This window comes from Phoenix dactylifera, chromosome 1 (genome assembly GCF_009389715.1).
Source record: "Phoenix dactylifera cultivar Barhee BC4 chromosome 1, palm_55x_up_171113_PBpolish2nd_filt_p, whole genome shotgun sequence".
Classification (NCBI taxonomy): Eukaryota; Viridiplantae; Streptophyta; class Magnoliopsida; order Arecales; family Arecaceae; genus Phoenix; species Phoenix dactylifera.
In genome coordinates, this window is record NC_052392.1 from 11,497,673 (window position 1) to 11,521,508 (window position 23,836).

The 23,836-nt window shown below is 41.0% G+C and overlaps 1 protein-coding gene across 6 annotated transcripts; it reads right to left on the reverse strand.

Annotated features, from left to right (window-relative positions):
- Window positions 1-59: 59 nt before the first annotated feature.
- On the reverse strand, window positions 60-22,146 carry LOC120110809 (probable protein phosphatase 2C 11). Of its 6 annotated transcripts, none has more exons than XM_039126506.1 (12): window positions 22,057-22,105; window positions 16,454-16,523; window positions 16,244-16,377; window positions 9,109-9,172; window positions 7,542-7,650; window positions 7,252-7,405; window positions 2,430-2,555; window positions 2,187-2,310; window positions 2,018-2,094; window positions 1,840-1,892; window positions 854-908; window positions 60-470 (listed from the first exon to the last, which is right to left on the reverse strand). In XM_039126506.1, exons 3-12 carry the CDS (start codon window positions 16,358-16,360, stop codon window positions 327-329), a joined length of 1,023 nt encoding a protein of 340 aa, XP_038982434.1. In that variant the 5' UTR covers window positions 16,361-16,377; window positions 16,454-16,523; window positions 22,057-22,105; the 3' UTR covers window positions 60-326. The 6 variants fall into 6 exon arrangements, with proteins under 6 accessions (XP_038982434.1, XP_038982444.1, XP_038982441.1 ...); XM_039126516.1 differs by lacking the exon at window positions 22,057-22,105 and adding an exon at window positions 561-603 and having other exon boundaries at window positions 16,454-16,470; XM_039126513.1 differs by lacking the exon at window positions 22,057-22,105 and adding an exon at window positions 561-606 and having other exon boundaries at window positions 16,454-16,470.
- Window positions 22,147-23,836: the final 1,690 nt, after the last annotated feature.

A 23,836-nucleotide genomic window follows, 5' to 3' on the forward strand; every position in this document is an offset into this window, starting at 1 on the left:
GCAGAAAAAAAATCTAAAAAGAAAACAACCGGACATAATTAGCTGGCTGATGCTGAAAATAAATGAGAAAGAATATGCTTTCTATATGTGATAAGACCAAATAATTACATTACATGTACAGTCCAAAGGAACCTGCCAATTTAGACACAAAATGTCATCTTTTGAAGCCAACCACTACTGAGTCATGCTAATCATGTACATGGAATAGATGCGTGAATCTAGATATAACTAAAGAGAGGGTCACATTGTTACATATCTTGCACTTTGAACAATAAGGGAAGGCAGAGCCACAAAAATAATTTCAAGCTCAGCTAACCAGAGTGATACTATGTGCTGGCAACACTGGACTTGATGGGTTTTTTAAACTGGACCAAGATCATGGTCATGTTGTCACATCCCTCTCCATTGGCTATTGATGGTGCCAAACACCTATCAAATACTCTCTCGCACACTGCAGACAGGCGGCTCTCCTGCAGTCCCAGGCGGTATGTGCATCAGGCAAAGGACGATATTTGAGAAACAAAAATGTTTCAGTTTTCAAATTTAAGTAGCTAACGAACCAATGATCTCTTAGATGGCTACTGTAGTCATTTGATAATATATCTGCTGAAAGTTAAAAGACCTTTTAAAAGAGCTGAAAGCAAATACTGTGTCAAATCATACATTATAGACCTTTCTCTACAAGAAGAGCAAACTGAAATTTATAGTTTTTAGTGATTCAGAAATGGTAGCTGATTAGTGTTTGTGGATTCAGAGGAACAATTATTTACTTATTGCCTGTTTTCATCGCTTGCAGCATTTGCTAGAGACAAATAAGATTGACAAAGTTCAAAAGAGGAAATAGCATACGCACAGTCTTTATGTGCTCGTGGATGAAATCCACCAGTTGCTGGCTTGACATGCATTCCCTGGGAAAAGTAGGTACAGAAACAATCTTTTAACAAGATATCCATTACAAAAGAATATGCACATGATGGAAATCTAGCCAAACCATTAATAGTTCTGAATCTTAACCAAGCTATAATATATCATTGAGACACAGAAGGCATAAATGGATCATGCTAGTCCATACAGTAGTCTAGTAATGTAGTCAGAGTGTAGTGAGAAGGGCAACAATGCCCCCTAAACTCCTAAAATCCTTATTTCATATGCTATTTCCCTCTGGCACTAGAAGAAACTGTAGAATTCATATTGTAGATCATGTTCTGCTGTACCGCCTCATACCCGTCCGGTACGGCGCATACCATAATGTACCAGGAGGAAACTTGTACGAAACTCAACTTTGAGTCAGTACAAGCCCCATACCACCCTGTATTGAGCAGTACCATCCTGTACTATGGTGTATAAACCTATACCGAGGCGTACCGAGGTACGTCCGAACCCATACCAATGTGTACCAACCTGTATCGAGACGTATTGAAATAAAAATTGAGAAACATAGTTAGAAAGCTATTTCGGTATAGAGTGTGAGCCATACCATACCAACTGTATGTACCGAACTGGTAAGATACCGAGATTGCGGATCTTGTTTTAGATATTGTTGCCCTAGGTCCCATTGTGTGGGACCTCTTTCCAAATTCAACACCATTTCTCAATCCAACTCGGTTCCCTCCGACCCGAGGGAAATTGCAATTCTATGACTACAAGATATAACAACAAGCAATTCTTACTCACCGGCCCCATCACTTCCCAACATAAGAACCAACTCTAGCACTCGCCCCAGTAACTCAGTTTTGCATTTAGTTTTACAAACATGCTAGGCATGCCTGGAAAACTCAATAAGAGAACATGATAACTAAACGTGGTTTTCTAAAAATCAGAGTTGCAGGGAAGATATACCAGATTCCATCACATGCCAGAATGAGAAAGTCATCATCCTCACAAAGCTCCACCTAACAAATGAAAGAAAGTAAATGACATCAGCACCTTCCAGTAAAATTCACAACAAAAATAGAAAGGTCATAATTAGCACAATGAAATTCAAAGATTACAGAGGATAAAAATGTAGATTACTCACAATGTTTATGTCTGGATTGCAAGTCACAATTTGCCTTTCAGCTGGCAAAAACTTGTTCTGCTTGAATTCCATGTCACCTGCAGGCAGAATCAGATGCAAGATATGCAAACAAATTTGAAGATGCCTTGTTATTCTGAGAGAAGTACACAAACAGTAGTATGGAAGTTACCAATGGCTCTTGCAAGGTTCAAGCTTCCATTTACTCGTCCTGCATGAATAAAACCTCCTGCTTTAAGGATTCTTTCTTTCTCAACATCAAGCTCTGGCTTGTGATCCCTTGACAGATTGTATGCCTATAAAAGGAAAAAACAGACGAAGCACATGTTGCATATAAATTTGTTAGCAAACAAGAATATCCTTTTTGAATTACCAGAAGAAAACATCAGCACAATGGTTTGCCAAATTAACAAACCTGACCCTTCCTTGAGATTACACAACGAGAATCACCAGCATTCGCAACAATGAGTTGGTTGTTCCTAATGACAGCCACACAAGCTGTACATCCAGATGTTGGTCCAGAGAAATCTGAGTGGGGTCCCTGATCACAAAGTTTCAGGTCATGACATTTTTGATATATATGAATTATGAAGGCAATGATTTTGTGCATTAAGATTCAATACAAGGGACCCATTTGAACATATAAAAGTTCCCTTTTTGAAATTTTGGAAAGGAAGAACAAACCAGCTTTCTCCTAAAATTTTCTGCACTCAAAGCATCCATCCAAAAGAATTAAAAATTTAAAACATTCCCCAAAACCAGCTGGTCATACACTCTTTTTATAGCGAAGCAAAACACCTTTAACTTACCTAATTGAGCCCAATTAGGCTCCACAAAACAGTATAAAATTAACCTTATGGCTGCTGAACCATCTCCAAAACGACAAAAAAAAAAAAGACATTCACGAAACTCTATGAGGACACCGGAAACTTTACAAAGCTAAGTCCTAGGAAACCTTCAACGTTCTCAACACTCTTGGGCACTATAGAACAACAGAAGACAATGGTTGAAATATTGTGTGTCATTCTTATGTCAATAATTTGAATCAAATACATAGAACTGCTTTAAAAAAAAAACAAATAAATTGATGCAGTTTACCCAGCTACTAACAAGTATACGCTTCATAGTTCCCCTTGATGGAGATGTCAAAGCAACCAATTCTAGGAAAGGATTTGGAAAAGCTTGTAACACCATAGCTACCCTTGATAAGATGGATGGGTGTATGAGGATTTATAACACCAATCTGAAATAGTTGAGACACGGTTTGATGTTAATGATGGGTCCTTAGAGCACTCAAACCCCTAAATCCTTGTTCTTCCCTTCCATTATTTGTTTTTTATTTTCCTTTTCTTTTGTCTGGAAGTCTAAATCGGGTTTTCACCCAAAAGACTAGGGAACAACTATTAAATGTGAGGCCCGGTCCACCAGGACTGGCCTGGGACTTCCTGGACTAATCGACCGACCCGATCTATTTTCACTTGGGCTGGGGATGTGCTTTGCACATGCCTGAATGGTAGTAGACTCCTGATAAAAGTCTTCTTCTTTGATGACTCTTGGTGGGATTCAGACTTCCAAGAGGGCATCAGAGGCTAGAAAACTCTAGCCTCCACCTCCACTTAATAGTAGCTCACACCCCTTTTGAGTTCCATTGCCGAACCACTGCCACCGGTAGCACTCACCTTCTCTCTTCCAATGAAATCATCACCATGACCGCGCCAAGATGAGGTATTGGTGTCCCCCCCTCTCTCTCTCTCCCCCTCTCTCTCTCGAGCTACTCTTTAATAGACCCCTGTCATCGGCCGGAATCTCCCTAGGTATTGGTGTCCTCGCTTGATTTTCTTGACAACCCCTTCCCCTGTTCTGGAATACCCTCCCCTGTTTAAACCATTTGGCCATGTTTCCAAGTTGAGGACCCCGCTACTGGTCTCGGATGAGCCCTTCCTTGGCCGTAGTGACCAAACAATGGAGCTTAACCACTGATGATCGGTTGAGGCTCAATTCAATGCCTAACCTCCATGATCCTCTATTTTGGAAGATAATTTTCCTTGTTTTCCTCGCTCTTTTTCTCCTCTTTTCTGGCCATTGTAGCCATCACCAGTCATGTATTAACCAGCCGTAACAACCAGCGACACCACCAAGTGCCAGGGCCCTCTTTCCCTTCTGATGAGAGGCGGTGAAGCCTTGTTCAGCCTCTATTTCTTGTTCTACTCTCTTTCCCTCTGCTCTCTCTCCCTTACTCTCTTGGGTTGGGTAGGCCCTAGCAGAGGATCCCTCCCCCATGATTTTGATTGACCCTAGTAAAAAGATCTTGAACCCCCTGGTAGCTAGGCAGCACGTCAGCCCCCATCCCGGTACTTTTGCTGGGCATCGCTAAATTCCATCATCATCAATCCCTATTAAGCTACCTGTACTTTAGCTTGTTACATGATTTGACCAGCTGGACTACACAGCTCGGACCGATTCAAGCTGTTGGATGCTGCTACCTAGCTGAACCTATCCTTCTTCCACGTCAGCCTTCGTCGGCGATCCTAGGATGCATCATTGACAACTTCTAGCATGTTACCCTTGACCTGATTAGGCACCTGTTTCTTGATCTAATGAATTGAGCATACTGCTCTGACCAATTCGGGCTGTCGGGTATCACCATCTGACTGACCTCGTCTTTTCTTCCTATGCAAATCTCCTTTCATGGTTGACTTTGATTTTGTGTGGTGTCATCCGAACAAGAAACATAGCAAGGAATTTTATGCTCTAGTCTCTAAATTGAGATAAATCTTAACCCTTTATTTATTTTAGGTACTTCGAATATTAGAACTCCGAGATTAGGGAATTAGCAATAATCTATTTCTTGTCCTGATGGTTAATGTGGACGAGTTGGATCTATTTTGATTTTAGATAATTGGACATGTTTGGTGCGGACTGATAAACACCATATTTGAGTTTGTCATTGATAGAGGTAAGTCACCCTTACACTCATTACTAGTTTTCAAATTGTCGATTATTTTTAATGCTTAATAATTTAAAAATTATAAATGATGTTTGAGATGGACGATTCTATAGTTTTCTTATAATTAAGGATTAAGCATATGAAATTATGAAAATCATGTTCTGTTATCAAAAGAATGGTTCCATGAATGTTTTAATGTTTATGACTTGTTTATGAACTACGAAATCCAAATTATGAAAAATTGTATTTTGTTATGAAAAGAATGATTCTATGACTATTTTACTATGACTTGTTTATGAACTGTAAACTCTATAATATCATTTAGTGCTTTTCAACCTACTTATATATGTATAATTTAAAGAAAAAAATATAAATGCTTTAAAAGCTCTCAGATAGCTATGTATCGTCCATAGAAGTAGAGCAGACATGTAACTAGTTCCATACAGCCCAGCCAACGGATATAAAGTTCGCATATGAATTATGCCCCTGCCAACTAGTATAAAGTTAGTATACGAACTATGAATCATGATACTTAGTCGATTATGGCTCTGTCACGAGCATAAAGTAACCTTAGTGTTAATATCCGAGAATACTATTGTGAACTATGACGTGGCTAAATGGCAAATGATTTATGACTTTATTTACATTATACACTTAGAACCATATTTATGAAATTTGCATGATTTATGCATATATGAAAGCATGATTGGTTTTATGACTTGAATTATTGTATTGTTACTATGAAATAATCTATTTTTAATGAAAGTCAATTATTGACTCATGTAAAACTTTTGCTTCACCATGTAAGGTAGTGCAAAGTTTGCTTACTGAGTTGTGTAACTCATTTTTCTTTTTATTCTTTTCAGATAAATAAAGTTGCTAGAAGAGGAAAATGATCCAAGCTTAGAGTTCGTGCTAGCAAGCTTGGATGCTTTTGCAATAGAATTTTAGTTTATTAGTTGATTATGGAATTATAGTTGCTAATTGGATTTTTAAGGTTATAGGTTTTTAACATTTGAATTTTATATTTAGAAGCTTTGTACCAGCACTTGTTTCTTTATTTAAAGGATGGTAGACTTTGGACCTTTTTTTTATATATTTTATAGGAGATGAATTTTCATATAGGTTTCCATAGTTGCTTCGTGTTATCATAGGCAGTACTCCACGGTAGCATGGCCATATCATGTTCTAGATTTGGGGTGTGACATTAAAGCACTCTTAGCTTCTTATCCAATGAATGTAAACAGCACTTGAACTTTCATCTAGTTTTTCCTAAACCAGAAAATCTTCTAAGCCTCCCCTTTCTTTTGCTTTTAACATTCTTTATTCAGATATAGCTTACTATAGTTTTGAACTGATAAAATTAGATTTACACACTTTGTTTTCCCCTTGACAACCATCAATTGCCCCAACAGTGAAGCCCTAACAACAGTGAATCAGAAAAAGGTATGCAAAAAACAAATGCCCCCATTTCTACTTGGTCACCATGTTTATAGAGTAGCATAGTGACTCCCTAGATATGGGCCCTATAACCTAATATGAAGGCTTGATTTGAAAAAAAAAATATCCAGAGGATCAGTAACCGATCATCCAAAGTTACTGATGATTCAACACAATCTCCAGACTGCATTATTTTATGCATACATGAACTCGGCATGTGCACATGGTTAATTCAGATATAATTGATGGACCAAGGTCTATCATACTAATTTGTATTGGTCAGATACCGGTACAATGCTGGGGTTCAATTTGGAATATGAGCTAACTCAGTCCATACCAGTCTAAACCGAGTAGAACCATCTTGTACTGCCAGGTGCCAACCTATACTACCTGGTTTTAGGAAGTACCATCGTTGGGAGTGAGAAAAAAATGTTGAGAGCCCGTATCGGTAATGGGGTACATACTATCTCATATTGACCATACTATGTCGAACCAATAATGCACCAATAGGTTCCCAGTACTGGTTTTGTAGACCTTGTGATGGATGCTTGCAGTCCCATCATTTACTTATTTTCCATGTGTTCGAATGAGGCCAAACCAGTAAGAATACAGTTTTGCATTGACTTCACCTTAAGCACTTAAATTATATATTCTTGTCCATTTTTTTTTCTTTTTCTTTTTTAGAGAAAAAATATTTCACCCCTGCAATTCTTTCTCTTATTCCTTTTTTTACCCTTTTTCTTAAAAAAAGAAAAATGCAGACATAACATGGTTAGACCACAGCTTCACCCAAGGCTTTCATGTGACATATGCTAGAGAAAAAACTATGAAAAGTATCATTCAAATGTACCTCTTCGAAAGCCCAGTCATCTGAGCGGCCATTAGAATCACTGCCCTTTGGGGACCATATCAAGCCTTCAATCATGCCAGTAAATTTGTTTATCTTATCTCCCAGTACAGCTAATTCTCTCCACCCTCTCTGTCCTCGCATCATCTCATCCATTCTGCAAAGATAGAATTACATAGCATTTCACACGTGCATCAACTTACTAAGCGCTCCCATTATTTGGCTCCAGTTAAGAAATAAGCATTGAAGCAAAAAGCAGAATATGGGAAAAAATATATGGAACAATAGCTTACCTGAAAAAAGCTTTTTGTACTGAAGCAGCTAAATCACCACCCATATAAGTTTCATACTTGAGTACTTGAGCGTGCAGATACTTCGCACAGAACTTGGCTACTACTTTTCCTGTAAGTGCAATGAGGACATCAATTTGAACTGGTATTACAATGTCATGATAAGGCCAAATGAAAACTAAAAAGAAAACTAGGGAAATCCAATGAGAGACACTGCTTCACAATCTATTCTCCAAGGTAACTATAGCTCATGATTATGGGACCAGTGTCTATTATGCATCAATGCTAGCACAGCAGCCATCTTTGGAGAAAGATGCTTCATCAACATCTAGTGAGGTAACGAATAATGAATATTCAGATAAACCAGTATATGGCATTATGTCTCCAGTTGCCACTCAGGCTTTCACAGGGAACTACTACAATGATAAAGTATTGGCAGAATTCTGGATTTGAGTCCCATAAGGTATTTGGTTTAAATGTGCATAAATCCAAATTAAAGACTCTGGGTCAACAAGAAACATTCTAGAGCTCAGTGCAGGTAATTTTTATGATAACCTTCACGCATTATTCCAAACATCTGGATTGTTTTTATGGTGCTTATTCTGCTCAAGGGCTACCTCTGGTGCTCACAGAATAACTCACTAGAATTTTGGGGTCAGATCAGTGCTTCGATCTGTAAAACTAAGACAAAATGATAAGGTGAGCTTGATAATTGCCATGAATGCATTGCTATAATACTCATTCTGGTGAGCCTCCCCCAGCCCCCAACAAAAAAAAAGGTAAGAAGATGTTCATTGTGAATATAACACAAGAACATTAAAATGAGGTGAAGAATAACCAACATTTATTATCGGAAACACACACCATTCAGTAAAAATGAGAACATAAATTGATAAATCTCGAAAAAATATACTCAGATACAATAGCCATCACCTTTTTAAGGGATCGCACAGCTTTGGTGCAGGCAAAAAATATTCCTTAACAATGACACATCAGAACTAATACATTTCTTATTACGTACCACAATCAACCCACTAGCAACCAGCACTCAAATTACCTTTTTCAAATCCTCTGATAATTTAATATGTTGAATCAAGACTTCGAATATGCTGGCAAATATAAGAGGGAAATACAGATGATTTCCAAATCATAGTGTAATATCACAATGTGTACAAGTTGGGTCAAGTTCATACAAGAACCCTAGGCGGGCGTACAATTTTAAACTAGTGCATCCTTCTGAGGTAGCTACTAGAATAGGTGCACTTTCTTTAAAAAATTCAATATTGATTAACAGAGCGTCAGTCTATTTATGACATGCATGAACAAAACTTCTCATATCTCATACATTAAATAGACCAAAAAATAAAATCATGAACATGTAGTTAAGGTGAAGAGGAAAGTATATAGCATCTGGAAAACTGTGCAATTGCTAATAAAGCACAAATTTTAATAAAAATCTCAAATGGAACCATGACTGAACCAGAAACTAAAGCTAAAGACATGAAAGGATAAGTTGTTATAATTATATAAAGTTCATAGAGGACATAAAAATAAGATATCTGTGACTTACCTCCATGGCCATCATAAACACCAAAGAATGATGTGCAATTGTCAAGGTCTGGCACAACAGCATGCTAGAAAAAATGTTTGCAAGTAATGAGAATGCGAATCACAAAACATTTGGGGAAAAAATGACATAAAGATATTACAAATGTAAAGACCCACAAGAGCTAATGATCTGCATGAAGAGATCATAATGAGTCACAAACCATTTGCATTTAATGATTCACATGGCAGGAAAGGGAACCTAGGTCAGTATTTTGTGTAAGTGGTAGGAAAAAGCTAATCTGGCTGTGCCTAAAGCTTTTCATAACATCATTTTGAAAATTACATCCACACATATTTAAGCCATCTGTGAATTTTGCTTATGTACACAGCTGAATTAGCTTTGACCATGTTTTTTTTTTCTTTTGCTTTAATTCTAGTTATTATCTTCTATAATTTGCTAACTCATAGTTATCTTTATCGTAGATGGTAAAATTATTTAATCTAATCTGGTGTATTTGAATTCTTTCACATGAAGTGGCTAAACAGGCAGAGTTCCCACTCAGAAGGTATCGTCATAGGCTTCTGATACTTCAATGTGCTACCTTACAAGCAAGGTATAAATGAAAATATCTGGCACAGATGTAACAAAAGGCCTCCAAAGATTCATTTCATAGCTGGGAGCGCCTTGTGTGGCCAACTGAGATGCCACTTTAATCTTCGTGCTGTTATTGGAGCTTTCTCTCGAACTGTTGGCGAGCGAAGACGATGGGTGACCGGATCACGAGAGTGGTGAAGGAGTCCTCTAGCAGTGAAGATTGACGGTCGAGGCCTGCCAAGGGTTCCACTAGTAGTGAGGATCAGCTGCTTCCAAGGAGAGTAGAGACAAGCCCCTCATGGTCGACGGTGATTCATGCCCCCCCTCCTCCCCGGCAGCCGGCGTGGACCAGTTACAAGATCTTGGAGAAGGAGCTTGAGAACCTCCGACACTTCACAAAGGTTCTCGAACTGCCGTCGGAGTGGGTGGAAGCGTCCAGGAAGGCTTGGGACTTGACGGCGATCATCGTTCGAAGCCTCGGCCCGAGAGTTCCGGCGGAGTGGGTCGCCCGGGAGTTGAAGTTTAAAGGGAAACTGGATTGCGAAGTGGAATCATTTCCGATGGCGGAGGATCACCACACACTCTGGTTTAAGTGCGAAGACGATTGGAACATGGCTCTAGACGGTGGCTCCGGGTTGGTGGCAGGCTAGCTGCTTGCCATGGAAAAATGGGTGCCGGACTTCGTCCCAGGCACGAATGTGGTGAACAGGGTTGTCGTCTGGCTCTGCCTTTCGTGTCTCCCACTAGAGTATTGGGAGAAAGAGTTTGGACATCGTGGTGGTAGCTGGCTGGCCATTGGCCTCGGATGACTTCACCATCAGCAATGGAAGCTCGGTTTCGCTTGGGTCAAGCTGGAGATCAGCGCCCTTGATCCACTCAAGCCTGGGGTCTTCATTAAGGGACGATTGCAGACGTTCTAGAAGGCTTTCGTGTATGAGAACCTACTGGTGTTTTGCTATTTTTGTGGCCAGATTGGCCAGACGTGCGCCGACACCCTCATCCCATGTCGGCATCGGTGGAGGGGGCGTCAACAAGGGCGACTCCAACTCCAATGGTGGTGGAAACTCCTTTGGAGGCTTCGGGTCAGATGGAGGTGGTGGTTAGTCAATGGTGAGTGCCGCCCCATTTTGGTTCCTGGCTTGCCATATCTAGGATCCAGCAGCCTAGGGCTTCCAAGATTGGAATCCATCCAAAGAAGGTGAACGAGTCCACCCCCGAGTCGGCTTCTAGGCCGGCTTCCTCCCAGTCTATTCCGAGATCCCCACGAAACAGGACGAGCTCGCCTGATTCACCCCCAAATTTGGACAGTTGGCAGAAACCAACCAAGGTGACCTGAAGGAGTCACCGGAGAAGGGGGTTCGGGCCGGTGACTTGGTGCAAATTGCTGAAGGGGCGAGTCAACTTAGCACTAGACCTGGTCAAGCCTTGAACCGAGTTGCGTTGTGGGTCGGGCCCAAGAAGTAGGCCTGCCGGGCCGAGCAAAGGGCAGTGGGCCAACACAATAATGACGGAGGCTAGGAGCCCATCCACTGATCGCGGGGGTGTTGGGCCAGGTGGAGTCTAGGAATCATAGTCCCGACCCGACTCCACATCCACGGGCGCGGAACCTTCACCAGCCAAGGGGGATCGCGATCCCCATCGACGCGAATCCATTCGTTCATCTCAATCGACCGGCCTCCGAGAGGTTGGGACCTTGGGAGGTGGTGTTGGGTCCGACCAACAGGTCGGGAGGGGTGAGGCTCATCACGGCAACCGGCTATTGCTTCATCGCCAACGGATGATTCAAGGTCTATGGAGCTAACCGGAGGAGCTCCAGTCATCGACATAGAGGCTCCGATGGGTGATGCAGGCGGTCCGACTGGGGAGGCGAGTGGCCATTTTACCCCAGAGATTGCGACCTCTAGTGGGCTGGTGATGAGCGAGAAGGACAATAGGGTTGCGGTGATGCAAATGGGCCCTCTAGCTGAGGGGGATGGGTTGGGCCTGCATCGGGTCGACCACGACTCAGCGCTCCACCAGCTGAACATCGCGGTGCTAGGCTCGAATTTGGGAGCCGAGCCAAAGGAGAATTTTATGGCAGGTGAGCTGCGAGCGGAGGCTGACGAAGAGGCCCGGGGCAACCTCCGTTTTGCATAATGAAAATCTTGATGTGAAATTGTCATGGGGCCAGAAAGCCCTCCTTTAGTCCTGCCTTCCGAAGGCTAGTGCATCAACATGACCCTGAGGTATGTGTCCTATTTGAGACTCGCCTCTCGGGTAGAAGTCTTCAGCGTGTCAGGTGTTCCTTTCATTGATCTTGAGGCTTCTATGCAGTAGAGTCTTAAGGCTTGTCGAGTGGTATTGTAGTGATATGGAGATTAGGAGGCGCAAATTTGACATTTTCCACAATTGTAACCAACAGGTTATTATGGTGATCTCAAAAGAAAATGGGACTACTTGGATTTTATTTGCTGTATATGCTAGCTCTGACTACAGTGAGCATCAAGTGCTATTGGGTGAGATGGCCAACTTGGTTCAACAAGGCTTTCCAACTATAGTAGCATGTGATTTCAATTGCATAAATGACCCCCAAGAGAAACAGAGGGGCAAGCTTTTCACTAGTAAGATTAAGATCAGAAAGTTTTAGGACTTCATCATAGCTAACAGCCTGCTTGATCTCGGCTTCACAGGGCAGAGATTCACGTGTGCAATAATCGAATGGGCCAAGCGAGAGTCTGCGAGAGAATAGACAAGGCCTTCATCACAGCTGGATGGATTTAGCTCTTTTCGGACTATCATGTGTGCCATCTTCCACGTATCGCTTCGGACCATTGTCCCATCCTAGTAGTACTTTGTCCTTTACCCCATATCGAAGTCCTTTTTGATTCGAGACTATTTGGCTCTCCTATCCGTGGTCTTGGGACATTGTGCAAGAGGCTTGGCATACATCAATGCGCGACAATGCCATGTGCAGGGTCACTCATAAACTGGAGCCGACCAAGCGCCGATTGTAGAAGTGGAATCAGAAAGAGATGGGCAATATCTTTAGGAGGATGGAGGCAGAAGCTTCTATTGCCACAACCTCTAATCTCAAGAGAAGCAGAGTGGGGGCTTGTCCGAGTGGGAGTTGGTGGAGCTCGGAGCATAGTTAGCCATGCATCACCCGCTTCTTCGTCAGCAGGAGGCCATTTGGAGGTAGATATCGAGGGTGCAATGGATTACGGAGGAAGACCAGAACACCATATTCTTCTACCAGTCGACGATCATTAGGAGACAAAGGAACAAAATCAGAAGCCTTAGGGACATCAGCAGTCAGATAAAAGATGACTTGGGTACTATCAGTATGGAGCTCCTTCAGTTCTTTAGATCGAGGTGGACAGCTCGGATTGGCAGCAGTGGGTCGCCCTTCGAGCCAATACTGATGAAGAGGGCATCGAAGGAGAACATTATTCTTGTTAGGCCGATTTCGGCCAAGCAAGTCTCAGAGGCTATTTGGTCTTTGGACGAGGATAAGGCCCTGAGGCTAGATGGGTTTTTTCAATCTTCTTCAGGAGATATTGGTTTATTATTAGGTAGGATGTGACTGCGGCCATCTAGCAGTTCTTCAGGACGGCTCTGATACCCAAAGCCTGGAAGAGGATCTTTATCACTCTGATCTCGAAAAGGCAGGATGCCACGAAGCTAGGTTATTATAGACCGATCAGTCTATACACCACCCTGTACAAGGCCATTGCAAAGATTTTGGTATCCAAACTGAGGGGTATCCTATCCCGGCTCATTAGTCCCGAGCAAGGGGCCTTCGTTGGAGGTCGCAATATCTCCAACAATGTCCTCATTGCCTAGGAGTTCATATTTGATCTCCAAAGAGCCTCGTGCCGAAAAGGCTTGATGGGTGTCAAGCTCGATATGGAGAGGTCCTACGACCAGATGAGTTGGTGCTTCTTGATTTACTTATTGGAGAGCTTCGGTTTTCACGAGACATGGATCGGATGGACTATGGGCTATGTTCAGGCTCCTTCCTTCACCATATTGATGAACGGTATGCCTACGTAGCTCTTCGAGTCTTTGGTCGAACTTCGATAAGGCTTCCTGCTTTCTCCTTTCTTCTTCATCATTTGTGCATACGTCTTATCCAGAGCCCTTCGGGCTGCTTCAGTGTCCCAAGGCCTGGAGGCCTATAGGCTTGTGCTGGCTTCTGTTTCGATTTCGCACCTCCTATTTGTCGATGATGGTATGCTTCTGCCCTAAGCTACCAGGTCGTCTGCGCATGTGATTCGGAGGATCTTGGCAGAGTACTGTACAGCAGGTCAACCTGGCCAGTCAACTATTTGCTTCAGTTTGAAGACCAAGTCGCGGCTTAGGACCACTATTAAGAAATTGCTGGATATGGGCGAGTAGGAGGGCATCTTGAGATATCTGGGGGTGCCTATCACCGGTCGACGCCTTCGTAGGTCGGATTGCACCAACATAGAACAAAGCATTAGGCAAAGGCTTGAGGAATGGCAGTTGGGCACTCTTTCTATGATGGCAGAGTCACCCCGGTACAGTCCGTCCTCAGTTCAGCTCCGATATACCTGTTGTCCAACACTATTATGCCCATGGCACCATTGAGGATCTTGGAGTAGATGTTTAAATGCTTCATATGGGAGAGCAAAAGTGGAGTTCACCTGATGGCTTGGAAGGTGATTTGTCAGCCTCTTAGCAGCGGAGGGCTGAAAATTCTCTTCTTGCTTATGAGGCAAGAGCTCCTTACTACCAGACACATAGGCAGGTATATTCTTAAGCCGAAGTCTTTGGAGTACACTGATGAGTGCCAAATATAGCGCGCGGACCTCAGCACACAATATCCAGACTGGGCGACATGCTTCATTCATCTAGAGGGAGATTTGTGCCTGCGCCCCAGAATCAGATGGTTTGTGGGAGATGGTCAGTCTATTGACGTGATGGATGATAGATAGCTGACGGAGCAGTCGTTTGGGTTCTGGCCTACCATAATCAATATGGAGAATTTGGTCGGCCGCAAAGTTTGTGATCTGATCATCCCGGATGAGAGAAGATGGAATGAGGGCACCATTCGGCAAGTCTTTGGGGTGCAGCTAGCTGAGAGAATCCTGGTTCTACCGATTTCCACTAGAGAGGTTGCGGACATGAGGGTCTGGAGAGTGACCAGCAGGTCAAAGGTCAGTGCTCGAGATCTTCATGACTTGGTTAGCATGAAGGTGGCCCGATGGATTGACGGTGGCTAGATCTGGAGGCTTCGCATTCACCCTCGTGTAGTTTTATTCATCTGGAAGGTGGCATAGAGTTGTTTGCCGACCAAGAGTGTGCTGACTAGATAGGGGTTGAAGATCGACCCTACCTGTGATGGATGCCTAGAGGTCGAGGAGTCCATCACCCATGTCTTGTTTGGTTGCCCGTAGGTGATTCAGATTTGGAGGGATCCTTGGCAGGTTCGAGCCCTCTGTAGTCCACGTCCCCGGTTGAGGATTTTCTTAGCTACTTGAAGGATTCTATGAGCCCACTACTGTAGCTCGAGGTATCAGATGTGCTTAAGTGGCCTCCCATATTTGGCATCCAAGGATCGTGATGGACAGGGCACTTCTACATGCTACTGAAATCGCTCAGCCTATTGTTGTTTCATCTTATTTCATCTGGGACGGTTAGAGACATCCGAAACTCCCATTCAGCTTTTACAGGGACCGAAATGGTTTTCATCTCTTAGGAGCCCCCGCTCTCAAGCTTTTTCAAAGTGAACTTCGTTGGTAGTGTGACTGATGGCGGTGGCAAGAGAGGGTGGGCTTTGTGATCAGGAGTCACGACTCTAGACTTATAGCGGCCAGGATTTGACACATTTTTGACATGTCTATCCCCGGAGCGGAGCTGAGAGCCGCTCGGGAAGGTCTTACCTATGCGAGGCTCGTCTTGGGAGTGGATAGCACCACCTTGAAGGAGATTCTGCCATGGTCATCGAGTGGATCCTGAGTCTACATAGGACCGGTGATGGACACCCACTGCTACTGGACATCCGCAGGTTGTCGAGAGGTTGTGGCACTTTTTGGGCCACTCACGTCTACCGAGAGGCAAACAGGGCTGCCGACTGGGTCGTTTTCTTCATTACAGAGCATTCAGGTGGGGTCCTCTGGGAGAACCATGAGGTTGCCACTCTTCTTCAACAAATCTTTTTTTTTGACTTTCTTGGTTGTACTCATGCTAGATTGGTATGAGTCACCGTTGTACCAAAAACAAAAAAAAAATTATTTCTAATATCAATGTAAAAATTATTTTTGAGCTGAGAGATGTATTCAAATAGATCAATGTAAAGAAAATACATCAACGATGGATGACAAGAAACTAGTTTGCTTCCAGAATACTTTATTTTCTATCAAACAATCATTTAGTGGAACCCGATTATCATATCAAACTACATCCTTGGATTGTATAATTGTTTAGGAAAGCACTTAACTGATTTGTCGTAAGATATTTCACCATATTGTTATAAATTCATGAGATGACATTTAATAATTCATAGCTGGTGACACTATTATGAATTATGGAAAACATAAAAGCTTCATATAGTACTTACTGCATCTTCCATAGTTGAACGCCAGCCTTGCATAGATGACAAACCAAATGCAAGTTTGGCATTTGAACCGTCTTCAGAAAACTTCTCAGTTTTTGGAGTGCTAAGATATATCCCCATTTTTGGGTTGAATCAATCTGCAAATATTGAATGAAAATTATATGTTATAAACACAACAAGCATCCAAAGGATTCATATGTTGTGGAGCTATACCTAAATATTAACCAAGCACACTTGCCACAAGTTACTTGATCCCAGAAAGTAATCAAGTACTGGCTGGCCGCTGCGAAGATAAACCGAATCCCAGTAAGGCAAGAAACATAACATTCACCAGATGACATGAAAATAGGTTGAAAGCATAACAACCAATAAATAGTGAGAATGTCCCATCATAGCTGCAGCAGGAAAGGTCAGTAAGGAGGAATGTCACACATGGTTTGTCTATCAAACCAGTCAACAGAATCCAATACTTGAAATCTGGAAAGGCAGATCTAGTAAGAACTGCATTTAAACATCAACTCGTTGATTCTCTCGCAAAGATTATGATTTTTCTTACAAGATAATCAAAATTATAAAATTGTATTTTCAGCTGCAAAGACATCTAGGACATAAAACATTTTCAGTATTCATGCATGGAATTTACTAGAGATTTATAGCTTGGCATCAAGTGTCTAACATCTGCATATAACATCATAAGACAACTGAATATTTATATAAGGAAACTGTAGGAGAGTAGGCCAACCAATATGTCAAACCTAAAACTATGGTACGCCATACCATACTGAACTGAACGGGACGAAGCATACCATACCATACCGGTTCAATACTAGAGGTGTATCGACACTCAATACGCCGAACCGTACCCATATTGACGCAGCAATAGCATGGTACCAATATGAGGCCCGATATTGAGATGACATATTTTGCCTAAAACTGTCATGCCCCAGATCCGGAACATGATACGACCGTGCTATCGAGGGGTTTATCCCACGATAACACGAAGCCAACATTACATTTAACTTTCAAATCTATCTCAAAAATAATAGAATCAATAGAAATCCAATTTCATTATCCATTAAATACAACCAATACTGGTTTAGAGCGTCTAAATCCAAACATAAATACCAAATCCATAATTTTCAATATTCAGAAAATCACTAGCTACAAATTCTTAATCAATTGAAGAACTAAAGTTTTGCTCTGCTATATAGATCGCCAAGCTTGCTAACGCGAACTTTAAGCTTGGACCATCCTTCATTTCTATCAACCCTATTCGTCTGGAGAGATAAAAAAATAGAGGTATATGAGTGACAGCTCAGTAAGTAAATCTTCCACTATCTTACCGGATCAAGCATAAATTTTTGCATGTCAATGCATCATTTAAAAAAAATAATAGATATTACAAAATAAAGCATTTTATAGTACAGTATATTAAAACAAGTTATAAAGCCAATCATGCATGCATAAATCATTCGTATTTCATAAACATGGTTCCTAGTGTATAGCATAAATAAAATCATAAAGCATTTACTAATTAACTATATCATTGATCAAACTACTACCCTTAGACTAAATGCTAAGGTCACTATTATACCCATGACAGGATCGTAATCGACAAACACCAACAACTATCACCCATTGGTACGGTCGTATGCTAACTACTATTATTCGCTAGTAAGTTTGTATGCTAGCTACTATTATCCACTGGCAGGGTCGTATGCCAACTACTATTATCCATTGGCAGGATCGCATGCCAACTACTATTATCCGCTGGCAGGGTCGTATAAAACTAAATATTGATTTACCCCACTTTCAAAGGCCATACATAGCTATTTGAGAGCCTTTTTGCCATAGTCATTAAGATTTAAGACAATTTTTCTGAAGTCATATTTCTTGAATCATATTTTCTTGAATCATACATGAATAAATTATTAAATGGCTTTATAGAGTTCATATCCCATAAATAAGCATTTAACAATAGAATAATCATGAAACTATTCTTTTCATAACAAAAATACAATTTCATAAATATGGAGTTAATAGTTAACGAATAGTGCTTAATGGTAAAACAATCATGGATCCATTAATTCGCAATAAATCATGAGTTTCATAATATCGTCTACTTGATCCTTAATTTTAAAAAAACATGATATCATTAACATTTAACACTATTTTCATATTTTCATAATACCAGAAAATAAGTAAAAATTTGAAAATTAGTAAGAAGTATAAGGCTTACTTACAAGTTCGAAAACTAGTAAGGAGCATAAGATTTACTTACCTATTTCGTCTTAAGCCGTCAAACTTTACTAAGTGATTCGGTTAACCCTATTAAAAACAATAAAAGCGAGATCAATTTCTATTCAAATTAAAATAAATAAGAAAGAAAACGGTTGATCGGATGACAACGATTCAATTAACCCTATTAAAAACAATAAAAGCGAGATCAATTTTTTATTCAAATTAAAATAAGTAAAAGAAGACGGTTGGTCGGGTGACAGTGTTCAGCAGTTCCGAATGGGTCAAACTTGAGAGATTGGAATAAATCATAGGGCATGGACTCCATCAAGACCAAGGTTAATCAACATGGTTCCTCAATGGAAGTTTTAGGGATATTCAACATGGTTGAGGTGATTGGTCCAACAGGCAGCCCGGGCACCAGGACGGAACCAAGATCGTTTATAGGGGTCAACTCAGGTTCGTAAATCAGGTCAACAGAACCCAATACCGAATTTCTTGGACATTCTAGAGAGAGAAAGTAGAGAGAGTGGAGAGAGGAGACAAAAAGTAGAGAGAGAAAGTGAAAATAGGAGAGAGAAAGTAGAGAGTGGAAAGAAGAGAGAGAAAATAAAAGAGAAAGAGATGGATGGTTCTCTCTCTCTGCTTCTTCTTTCTTTCTTTCTTCTTCCTCGGCAAAATAAAAGAAAGGACGGCTGGTAGCTATGGTTGTGTGGTCCGGCGAGATGGCGGCCAGAGGTGAAGACATGAGGCGGAAGGCAGCCAGCAGCGGCGGCATGCTTGAAAGAAGGGAGCTGAAACATGGAACCCCATTTCAGATCCAATCTTGGCGATTTGCCAGCTAAAACCCAAGCAAAGTCTGCTAAATTGCTAGAAAAGGAAGGGGAGCAAGACGAGGAATATTTACCTTGGTCCGGCGAAGCCTCCGGCGACTTTTTCCAGTGAGGAAACGAGGAAGAAGGCTCGAAGAAGAAGCTTGAAATCGGCGGCTATTCTTGATGTTCCAGTGGAGGAAATTCAAGGAGGAGGAAAGTTAAATAAGCAAAGTCTTCGAGTCCCAGATGAACTTGGATTGTCCTAGGAGTCCTCGATTTTCACCAGATTCGGGGGACAGAGTCTTCTTCTCTGTCGCTTCGTGCCATAGGGCATGGTGTCACCTGATAGGAGTCTTCTTCTCTATCACTTCGTGCCATAGGGCATTGTGTGGCCTTGGGCCTAGCCTCTTCGAGCCGACCCACAGGCCAGGCAAGTGCAGGTTGGTCAATGGGCCGAGCCCTCACAAAAACCTTCATGAACATGGACACAATTTAATCTCTTTAGAATCTTAAAGAGGTTTGTGCCTCAGTGATGACTCAATTTGAAGGGTATAAAGATGATCAGTATCAATCCATTTGAGAACTCAATTTGTTTTCTCCCAGATTTGTTTTAATCTATATAACTTAAACGTGACTTTTGAACCTTATTCTAATGATGCCATCATGTGTTATTTACAGAAATTTTAATGAACAAAAAGAACAAATAAGTTCATAATATGTTATAATTTTTTTAAATAAATGATGGGGTCAAGAAGGCATTGGCCTTCTGCATTGAACCAGTTTGGTCGCGGGGGGGGGGGGGGGGGGGGGGGGGCGAGAGAGAGAGAAGCTGAATAGGTGATTGCAGGAAATGAAGCACAAGGGGAATCATGATTAGGACAGAAAGTTTTGCAAAGGGAAGATAAGCTAACAAGGTAATGGCAATGGTGATTGCAGGGGTAAAAGAATACTCACATTAGTTCTTCTGAAGACTCAATTCTTAACAGATATAACACTAATGTTTTGAAGTAAAGGAACAGAAGTATGGTCTATCATAAATGAGGACAAAATTCAATCATCGAATATCTTGATGAGATACTTTACCTAAAACTTTCAGGACAATAAGATCCTTTTTCCACTATTTTCCCCCCTCTCATCATCCATAGGATCCAGGATTTACTAAACTGAAACTCTTTCACATTTCAATGTCTACTTTATATTTTTAAACAGGATTCCTCCATAACAAGTACTACACAACAAAAATATATTTTATTTTTTATTTTGCTATGCATGTTCTTGTATCAAATTCACCTGTGGTCATATCAGTTTACATCAAAATAATGTCACATCATAACCAGTTCAAACGAAGTTGATAAACACCTAGGCTACTGTATGCACGTAAGTCTGATAACATGATGACAGATCTAAGTGGAGACTGCTTCTAGGTTTTATACTTATTGTGTAAAATATAAAATAATATGTGATAGTGAAAAAAGAAGCCAGGAGATGAACGTGATGTGCAGATAAACAATTCATATGAAGTAATAGGTAAACATTTCAAATCACTTAGGCCACACTAGAACAAGTAAATCTATCTTCCTCTCATATAAACTTAAATGCTTTGGAGAAGCAATAGATGACATATTTTGATAGGAGAAGAGGGTAAACAAGAAAGAGGATCATTTAGGATGAATGGAGCAGCAAACTTATACAGAGAACAAACAGAACACATAACAAGTGAGTAAATCTGCAAAGACATCAATATTGTGACAAAAATGAAGGGAAAAGGTATCTAGAAGATTTCGAAGACTGGGGTGTTGACCTTCTGATAATATTACCCACATCCCATCAAATGTTGAATCAGTAGCACGATATAAATACCTCTACTCCTATTTAATTTAAGTAAGTAGATAACTGGTTCATCTGCAGCTCCCAGGGAACAAGACATGCACATAAGTAGTTCCATGACACTCAAAACCACCTGCTCTAAGCAGGACAACCATTTTAAAAGAGCTTTGGCTATCAGTCACAAATGATTATGTATGGCTATCTTTTTTTACTAACCATGAATAAATATAGTTGCAGGACACACTACTATTTAGGTTGGTATCTAATGTTTTCCCACTAAATTAACCAGATGTCTACAGCACCACACCAAGAAATCTCAATCTTGAAAACTGGTGACTATAGTTGGACTATGGACATCTGCCCCTAGCGCTCCCCGTCCAATTATATAAGCATCCAAATTACTTTACTATTTCCAGAAAACTATCCTGCAACAATCTTTATCAAATAACAACCAGAACTCTCTGCTTTGCCTTCGTCCTCCCACCAGACCAAGACTCGGTGGATTATGGAGTTTATTTCCAAATCTTGATTGAACGGTCGTGACGAAAGAATCCATTAGAATTAAACTCCGACACGAAACGAATGTTTAAACAACATACATGGATTCGAGGTAAAACAGTAGAAGAAGAGATTAAAGAACCCAAATTTAAGATCACGATTTGCTTAGAAGTTTTATGTTTTTATTTCTGGAGATTAAGAGCACGATTGGCTTAAAAGTTAAAATCAAGGAACCCACATCAAGAATCCCAAGATTTCATAACAATCTGCACTGATTAAATCAAAGAACGCAACTACAAGATTCAGCACCCAAGATCAAGAAACGAACGGCCTCAAAACATAAAGCTCATCAAGAAATCATCGCCCGGTAAACAAAAACAAGAACTCATGAAAGAAAGAGCTGAAAAGAAGAGAGCGTAGACGATTGGATCTACTCACGAGCGAAAGACGGCCCCTGGCGACCCCCGAGATGGAAAGGAGGAGACAGCAAACTGAGATGGATTCCTTTGAAAAGAAGCCTTTGAAAAGGACAGTGGGAAGTTTAGCAAAAAAAAAAGGACAGTGGGAAAGAAGAATAAGAAGGGGTAGGGAGAGGGACGGGGAAGAAAACCGGGTACGGGAAAGAATGCGGTCTTCGCGATCCCGGAAGATATTTGTATGCTATCAGTATGTTTTTCTTTTAACCATTTCTCGTCACAAAATTTTCTTTGCTTTTTACTTATCGTCTGGAGTTGATGGCTTGTCAGAAGTCTAGGATCCCGCTGCTCCAAATGCTTGGTGGTGGTTACGGAACGTTTATTGGAAGGAAAAAAAAAAAACATTCCTGGGTGAGCTGAGGTGTCAAGGGTCAATTGGCTCGTTACGTGGGACATGTTGCTCTCGTCAAATCAACTCTGCGTTTTTCAAAAAAGATAAATTATCTTCCGGGTCAAATAGAATCCCAAAGCAACGGACATATCTCTAGATATTTTAAAAAATTGTACCTTGCTCCATGTTTCACCCGACAAGGTAAGCTTTGTTACTTTTTTTATCAATGCGCCTCCAATATACTGCTGCCGGTAACGTTGACTCCGTTCGATGCTCGAGTCCATTTATCCTACGTGGGCGCAATGTATGCAGATAAGTGGATGCCAGAAAAGCATCCAGTTTGCAGCTTTAACACTCAACAGGATATAATTTAGCCCAGAGTTAACTTTTAATTAGTGCGCATCATTCAAGTCATTTGGATTGGAATATTTCAGCTTGACCCAAGCTTGCCCGAACCGATGCTGAGACCCATATCGGCATCCAGTATTGATTGATACTAGTTCAAACAAAGTTAAACCGAACGGAACCATTTCGATTCTAGCCAGTTCCAGCCGATGCCGACCGATTCTAGCCAGGGACAATCAACTTCCAGCCTCCTAAGAATAGAAATCATTTTCTACTGTCGAACTGATCCGGTCGGAGATCAGTCAGCTTGGTTCGGACAGAACTGGCCGTTTCTGCTCGGTTCAGTTTTTATATCGATTCAGTTTTTATTGGCTTGTCCTCTTGTAAGATTAAAAAAAGAAAACAAAAGTGTGATCTTTGCATCGCCAGATTGTTGTGGTCCAGTTTGTTGTTCAAAACTATTGCCATCAATTCTATTATTTTTATTAATTGATGCTCCCATTTTGTTTAGCTTTCATTACATTTTTTGATGAAACTTGTCCTAAGCTTGAGTATTCTTACTTTTCTAGATCACGTGGTATAGCACGAGGCTTGTTTAATTTCATGAGCTCATCTACCCAGGCATGTGATTTTTTTTTTTTTCATGAAATCTTGTATTCGCCTCGAGAAACTCCTCACATGCTTTGGATACACTTTCTGCATCTTAGGCAAAATAATATAGATATTAAATCCTGATTGCCAACCAAATCTAGATCTCGAATCCTATATCAATCTCCAACTAATCAGGAATTGTAATTTTATATTTTGGCAATCAGTCTTGCACTCTGTGAAATCCAACATCCCATACAATAGCCCCATGGGTTCCTATGATACTGGAACATGCAAGAGAATCCTTGCCCTCCTCCTTGCTTATTGAACCGGATCTTATCGAATGTTGCGAACAAATAGAAGTTTGTCGGAGATAAGAAGATATTGCAAATTTTAAGAATATGGCTGCACCTAATGTTCAAAATTACACCAATCTGTGCTTGCTTTCTATTTAACAATCATCTAAATAGACTGAAGG